Raw genomic sequence first — 8,426 nt, 5'->3', positions numbered from 1 at the left:
CTTTATTACGTAAAGCTAGGTCAGGAACTTTTGGAGATATAGATTTTCTAACCGACCCTTTTTCTTTGCGGTCCAGTGTAGTTCGATTAGTGTAGTTCGATTAGGTACTTCGAAATTTCGAATAAGTATCAATTTATAAGACCTTAAGCTGTTATTAATAGGGGCGACTTTGCAATAAAAATGTAATGTAGTAGTTCTAGCCTGTGACTGCCCACTACTCTATGGACCACTAGCCCGGTGTTTCGCGCAGTTGCGGGTTCGAATCCCGCTCGTCGAATGTTAGCCTAGGCGCAGACCACCGACTTTTAGTTGGCCGATAGTTGGGCCTGATTTTAATTTGTATGAAGAGCCGGCCGATACCAAATCGGTGTAATGTAACTTTCATACATGTCCATACTGATTAACAGCCCGATCCAACTATCGGCCGACAAAATGTCTGTGGTCTGCGCCTAATATGCTAACTGTGAGATTAAATATCTTTAACAGAGTTGTATTGTATGTATGTAAAGTGTAATAATAATAGGTAATGTTTAAGTGTTTTTGTTTTCCGTAAACTAAGTTCACTCGTTATCCAGGCGCCATAGAACATTGTTTTTAGGCGTGATACCTAATTAAAACAATATATTAACTTATCTTCTTTTTATCAGTTACTAGCCCACATGATTGCCACGAAAAAAATAAGTACATGTCATCAATCACTGCCGTTTAAAATACCCTGGTATTTACAGTGAATTATAATTAAATGCTATTCCAGTTGGTGACACATTGGTTATCGGAGCATAAGCTCATTTTTCGTATTGGAATTTTATTAACCGAGATTGGATTAGACAGGTAGGTTGGTTTTGTATAATACAGGCTGGTCCAAAAATATTTTTAGTCAGGTTCAGGTTATAAGGTTCTTTAATTTAAACAAAATTTGGACCCCTGTAAATAAATGGGCCACCCTGTAAATAAATGGGCCATCCTGTATATTCGTGGGTGTGACCTTGGCTTTATACGTAGGTAGGTAGGTGTGCTGCAAAATTAAAAATTGATGGGCATTCAATCTTAAAATGTTATCTAATGTGTACGAGCATTAGGTTCTATTACACCTGTCATTACTTGTAGTTGAGTGGCGTTTAAAATATATTAACTCACTTTAATTCACTATAATTTAATAAAATGTCTTTCTGTGTATTTATGAAGCTGCCATAAGACTTTTTTTGTGCTTATGTAATGTATTTAATATATGTATTTTATAACACAATAAAATGAATGTAAACAGTTAAAAATGTATTAACCTTTACGACATACCTACTTCACTGATTTATGTATAAATAAAGCACTTATTTTTACTGTTATGAGGTGTTACATATAATAATAAAAATACGCAAATAAAAACAAAGTCAGGCTTTAATAAACAATGTTTACATTTATTTTAATAATGTTATTTCAATGAGATCTTTAAACTTCCATGTTTCATAATGAAATATAAATAAAAAGCTATTAGGTAATAATAACAATACTGCACCATAACAATTGTGGTCTAGTCTCTTTTATTTATGTTAAAAAACCCAAGGTCGGATAAATTGACATCAGCATTAACCTTGTGACACACAGATGCGCATCGTGGAACAGATATTTTGGTGACAAACAAGTTAGTTCAAAATAAGTATAGGTATTTGTCCCTTTACAATCGGAAGGAAATGCAAAATCAACTTTATTTATTTAGCAATTAAATTAAAATTACGAATTATTATTATTATTCTGTCTAATGGCTTCAATGATGCGAATTTGAAGCACACTGGTTAACGTGCTCTAGCTGAGCCTTCTGTGTGTCACAAGCTTTAGTGTTACATGTTTTGTAAAAAAAATTGTCAGAGTACTAAAAATGTCTTCGTTATTTCCGTATGTGAAATAAAATATTGACAGATAAAAATGTTTCGGTGGATATAGAGTACAGATTGTAGCTAGCACGAAAGCATCAAGTTTCGGGGACCCATAGCGACGGCAAATATGGTTAATGGGTTGTAAAAAAGTACCAACACTATTACATAAATAATTAGGCATACATTTGAATTAGATTAATTAAAGCAGGTTATTGACTCAGATGGGTTGATATGATATACAGCTTAAAGCAAAATGTGTGGGATATATTAACCAAATCGTACATTTTAAATATGGCTGTACTTATCCTCTTTCATGAAGGTCATGCATGAATAAGATAGTTTAAGCCTGTATATCAAATTAGGACTTCTGATGCAGACATTATTACAAATGTGTCAGAAGCCTGTGTGTTACAGTCAGCGTCTAATAGTTTGTGACACCCTAAAGCCCAGAACACACAGTGAAGCGCAACTGCAACGAAACTTGAAACCGATTTGAACTGGTCAAACTGGTCGCATCATGTGTGGTCTCTCAACGGAATCTATAGCAGAAACTTAGGTGCAACTCAAAAGTAACTAGAAGTTGCAGTTTCGTTGCAGTTGCGTTTCACCGTGTGTTCTGGGCCTTAGTAGCCAAAAAGAAGACAACACATCTTAGTTACAATTGAAATAAGGTTGTATTGTCAGTTTTTTGGCCATTTTGGGTGTCACAAAGTATTAGAAGCTGACTGTACAAAATTGTGATTGAAACAATAAATACAAAGCCAGAAAATCACATTAATTTTACAGTATTATGATTGATGTCGTTTAAAAGACTTAAAATAGTATTGCAGAGGTATATTGAATTTAAAGCAGCAGTATACCTTTGGACTCACAATCTTATCATTTCAGATAAACGAACTGGTCAGCGAACATTCTCATCGTAAACAAATTACTTTACCCCCTCACTTGGTCCCAATTCAGTCTCCCTTCTCGCAAATCTATTTCTATCATATCAGTGTGCCTAAAAAGTAACATTAGGTGCTACGTTAAGCAAGTTTACATATTTATGAGGTTACATAGGGCTTTGTTACAAGTGATACAGAACATAGTATGATATTAATGTAGACTGTTTGCCACAATAAATCCAAATTGGGTTTCGCATTAGGGAAACAGATCGTTTAAAATATTGCACACTTCAAATCCCATACATTCCGTCCAAAGGTACTTTACCAAATATTGTAGACATTAAAAAGTATATTAATTTTTCAAGAGAGAAATCACCCTGTATGTTTTGTTAACATTTATAATACAGTCATTAGGGATAGGTAGGTAACATTCTGGTACAAAATAATTAACTTAGCTTTAGATACAATTACAAGTAGTATACAAGGAAGTTATGCAATGCGCTAGTATTAATTTCTGAGGTAATTGTAACATTTTACAATTATAAACCTTGTGGCTAATCACTCAGATAATCACAGCATACAATTTAAAATTGAAGTTGCATTTAGCATCGTAAAATAATTATCTATTTAGGTAAACATTCAGAGAATCAAAGCACTCAAAAGAAATATAGCTCAAGGCTTCAAAAGAGATATGACTCATCGCAAAGCACTCATCTTGTTACGAATAAATAACTGATAAATAATCAATGAGGATATTGAATCACTCAACATGGAACCATAAGCCAGTCTATTCTTATCAGCTCCTGATAAAAATATTGTACTCAATGCAATATGGCAAAATTCTAACTGTAACGGTAATCATCATTACCACAAAATTAAATACAACAGTATCTTCTAAAAATGTACATATCTTTCTAAAACAAAAGTAACAAGTGTTCATCCATTTGAAAACTATAAATAAAAACTTATACTACAAATCACGCACACACCATTCAATGGGAATCACACGTCAAGCATTTCAGAATCAAGTGTACTTCACAAATTAAAGCTTTTGAGTTTTGGGTTTCAGTTCGTGGGCCCGGCCGCCCCAGTCGAGCTTGTAAGAGCGAGTCCGCCACGATATTTCAGGGTTGAGCACGGCCGCGACCAGCACGAAGGGCGCACAACACTCGCTCCACACCCAGCCGAGGAGAAACTGCACTTTCGTGAACGGAGGCGAGCCGTTCTGCACCGTGCGCAGCATGAGCCAGTCCGAGAGGAACCACACTAGCACGTGCACTAGGAAGAACGGGAGAGGTTCGGCTCCGAAGAGGACACCGGAGGCCCACGCGGCGCCCGCGCCCAGCGGCAGGCATTCGCTTAGAGGCTCCAGTAGCGCCGTCGTCGGGATCATGGCGATCCGCAGCCGCGCCCAGCGGGTCAGCCGCGCCTGCAGCGCGCCCACCGACCGCGAGCCCGAGTTCTGCAGCGCGGGAAGCGACGCCACTCGCATCCGCCAGCCGCGCGACACCACCTCCTTCCCCATGAAGTAATCCTCCGCTAGGTAGTCCGCCAGCGCCGCCAGCCCTCCCATCTCTTCCAGAGCGCACCGCCGAACCAACGAGGACATCCCCACGTGACAGTTGATGCCCAGGAAGTCGGCGCCCATGTACATGCGCGCCTGCGCCGTCCCGAAGAACACCTTCTCGTAAACAGCCGCGAAACCCTCCGCGTCGTACGCGAACGGCATCTGATGCACTATCGCGACGTCCTCCCGCATGTGCTGAACCATGTCCAGCAGCGAGTCGTCCCGCATCCGGATGCCGGCGTCGCTGACGAGAATCAGCGGGTACTTCGCCGCCAAAAACGCCGGCTGCATGTTGTTTATCTTCGGGTTCACCCCGACGCGCATCCCCCCGATAAACAATCGCGCATCGACGTTCGGGTACTTCGTCAGGAGACTGTGCTTCACGAGCATCACCGCCGGATCCTTCTCGGTCTCCACGCAGAACAGCAGCTCGTACGTGGGGTAGTCGAGCGTGAAGAACGTCTCCAGGTTCGACAGCAGGTTCGGGTCGACGCCGGTCAGCGGCTTCAGGATCGACACGCCGGGGTACGGCTGCTCAGGCGGAGACCGGTCCACGGTCCGGTGCAACTTCCACTTCGAATACGAGAGGGCCATTATGTGAATCAACCACACGCACACCCACGCGATTATGAAAAATATGGCAAGACCATACACTGTGTACACCATAGGCATCATAATGGTAAAAATTTTGTTTCGGTTTCTCGTTCGGCCCACATAATATCGACTGGTTGCGAGTGTGAAATCCGTCCGCTACGACGCGAGCATAGCAGCTAACTGACTTTTAAGTGATTGTGCGGCGCCGAGTACGCCCGCCGTAAAATGATTCACCATTACGTTATCACACCATATTTACTTTTATTTACGATACTTGGAAGCAGATAGCTACGTTCATCAATAAACCGACGAACGACGACGAACAAAATTCCTCTACAAGCCGTCACTGGTTTTTTTCAACTGAAAATTGATGGAACAGTCGTAGAAAGAACTAGAAACCGACCAATGAAAATGTTCACATTGCTGTTTATGCTGAACTATCAACCAATCCAAAGCTAGGATTTTAACGTCAAAATTTCTGACATTTGTTTTTTTTCTGGGGCTACGTTTCTAAAACCTTCGATTCTTTTGCAATGATCAATTTCCATGGATAATTTTAACCCTTAAACAAATTGAAAAAAAATATTGAGAAATAAAATCTTAAATCGTTTCTTGGATGAATTTTGTGCGTAGATTTCAAGTATATCAAAAATGTGTGGGAAATTGCAGTGGGAAATAATGGGAAATCATTTCTAATAAAATTTACTACTGCCCCCCTTAAGGCCCCCCTAGACAAAATGCCCTTTTTTTGATCTAATCGAAAATCGAATCCGTCAAAACCCAATACAAAAAAGGGCTTTTCGACAACTTTGCAACCACTTTTATAACTTTGTATAAAAAACGAAACAATGTAATTTATTGAAATGAAACAATGATCAGCCTTTAATTGAATAAAATCAATAAAATCAAATAAATGTATAAAATAAGCTATTTTCATAGCCTAGAGCAGTGATGGCCAAGAGGTCGACCGCGGTCTACCGGTCGACCGTGAAGACGATTTTGGTAGCCCACGAGGAACTTATTTTAAAATATTTTATAGGTATAAATAAATATATATAAATAATCTTTGGACAATTTCACACAGCGCCAGCTAGCCCCAAAGTAAGCAACTCAATGCTTGTGTTATGGGTGCTAGCTTAACGGATATACTACTTATAGTTAACTATCTATCTACCTATAAATATAAGTACATACTCACACGTTTCGGTCGGTCGTAACGTGGTAGTATTGTTGCTGCTAAAATGTTTTCTTTCGCTCTTCTAAACTCTACCTTGCAGTCGACCGCAAGAAATATTTTCTAGCATAACGTAGAGATGGGTAGTGGGTAAAAACCCATTTCACCCGATTGGGTTAAAACTGGGTGATTTGGGTAAAAACCCGGTTTTTACCCATTATCACCCATTCTGGTGGGTGAAAACAAAAATAGCGTTTTTTTAACCCTTCATTTGATTTTGTTCACTGGGATGAACATTCAATTGAAAAAAATAATATGCCGAGTGCATACGTCTTAATTTCTGGTAAGTTTATTTTTTCACTAGAAAATATACTTAAGTTTTGGTAGAAAAATATTTTTATGTGCTAGTCACAGTCTGAAAGTGTTAATTTTAGCCAAAATGCCGGCCATAGCGAAGACCAGGCTTTAGTGTCAAGGTGTTTATTCAAGATTTACATGTGTTTTATTATAATTGAGTAATGACAGTGGTTTTAACGTATTGCATAGTGTTCATGCTTAATAACTTGATTGATTTATAATGCTCATTTAATAAATAAGCCATGTTATACCAGGTCAAAGTCGAGTGTTCATCCCAGTGAACATTGCCAAATTACTAATAATCTTTGATTGTTCATCCCAGTGAACGTTGTCAAATAAGCTATGAAACGTTTATTTTTGCTTAATTTTATTTCAGTGGACTAATTTCTTTATTTAGAGTATTTTTTTATTTTGTTTGGGATGTTGGCAGCTTAATATTGTATATTGCATGAAATGTAATATCAGAATAATGTTTTGTTACTGGTAAAAGTGGACATAATTGTTTTCTAAATTTTCATGCAAAATAATTACATATTTTAATTTAGCGGTTGTTTGTAGATTCAAAGTTTGTAGTTCCAAAGAATATTTTTGATTAAAATCATTTTTACTTTTTTATTTAAACCCTGAAGAATATATTTTATAAATGTGGGAACTGTTTTTTTATTATTTAGTGCGACTTGTCCACTTTTAAGTTACATGAACAAAAAATTATGATTTTTTCTTTAAAAACATTAAACATTGTTTTACCTCAACGATCACACAAAATTGTATGGTAATAGTTAATTCCTTACTATTTTGTGCACCAAAAAGCATTTGATAATATAAATTTTACTTTTTATATGAATAACTGTTTTAATTTAATGCCGCTACCCTAAATTGGCAATGTTCACCCCAATGAACAGTTAAAATTCTCCATGTATTTGGCAGTGTTCATCGGGATGAACATTGTTTTTTTTCTATTTGGTGAAGTTCCGATTTTTTATATATTTTTTTCTGACCTATAAATAACCCTAAGAACATAAATCCGACGATGTATTTTTATTTTTTGATAAATAATGAGTCTGCCAAATTAAGGGTTAAAGTGAGAAGTGGTATTTGTTGCTAAGGGGGCGTTCTAGTGTTACGTAATGCAATCTGGGGGGAGAGGAGGTCTTGAAAAACGTTACAATGCGTTACAGTGGCGGAAGGGCGGTTCGATTTCAAGTTTTTAAGCAGAAGTACTTTGTAGTTGGTGTTGTTATTTGTAACTTTATACCGTAATGTCATCAAAGAGAGAGTTTGGCATCTTTGGCATCACCCCCCCCCCCCCCTCCATGTCCTTGCCATGATCACAAATTATTGTGTTCCTACTAAATTTCTTCTAAATCGGTTCAACGATTCTTGAAATAACACCATTTTATAAAATAATTGGTCACATCATCATAACGTGATCAATTTTACGATTTGGCCACGATATAAATGCATATTAGTGTTAAATTTGACTTATTACTTATTAATCAATAAACTTAAATGAGAAAAATTCAATAAAAATAAAGAAAAGATACCAATTAAAATAATTATAAAATTATTTGTTTTCACCCGGTGTAAACACCCACGGGTGGAATGAAACGGGTTTTTATTGGGTTTTTACCCTCATGTGGGTTTTTACCCGGGTGGAAACCCATCTCTAAGCATAAGTAGACCTCACAGGTCAAAAGTTTGGCCACCCCTGACCTAGATAGATATAACGCGCAAGAAAAGTACAAAAATCTTTTTTTTTCTAATATGTTAGTCATAATCATAGTCGAACTCTTAAAATTATTAAATAATAAAATTCTTCTACTTTTTGATTTTCATAAATAAAAACATCTTAGGTTGTAAGTACCTACTTGTCCCGGCCCGTGTGTTTCTTTTGTAGGGTTCTGTAGTCCTGACAAGGAACCTTTAAAGTTTCATTATGTCCGTCTCCCCCCCTCCCTCTAAAAACTAAACTGTTGGCTTGA

At 37.6% G+C, this 8,426-nt stretch overlaps 1 protein-coding gene across 1 annotated transcript; it reads right to left on the bottom strand.

The window, feature by feature from the left end:
* Positions 1-1,374: 1,374 nt before the first annotated feature.
* On the bottom strand, positions 1,375-5,321 carry LOC135082781 (ceramide glucosyltransferase). Its single transcript, XM_063977544.1, has one exon. It carries the CDS (start codon positions 4,992-4,994, stop codon positions 3,795-3,797), a length of 1,200 nt encoding a protein of 399 aa, XP_063833614.1. The 5' UTR covers positions 4,995-5,321; the 3' UTR covers positions 1,375-3,794.
* Positions 5,322-8,426: the final 3,105 nt, after the last annotated feature.

Source organism: Ostrinia nubilalis, chromosome 22, assembly GCF_963855985.1.
Source record: "Ostrinia nubilalis chromosome 22, ilOstNubi1.1, whole genome shotgun sequence".
Classification (NCBI taxonomy): domain Eukaryota; kingdom Metazoa; phylum Arthropoda; class Insecta; order Lepidoptera; family Crambidae; genus Ostrinia; species Ostrinia nubilalis.
Note: the sequence above shows the minus strand (reverse complement) of the source record. Positions and strands in the feature narration are given on the sequence as shown.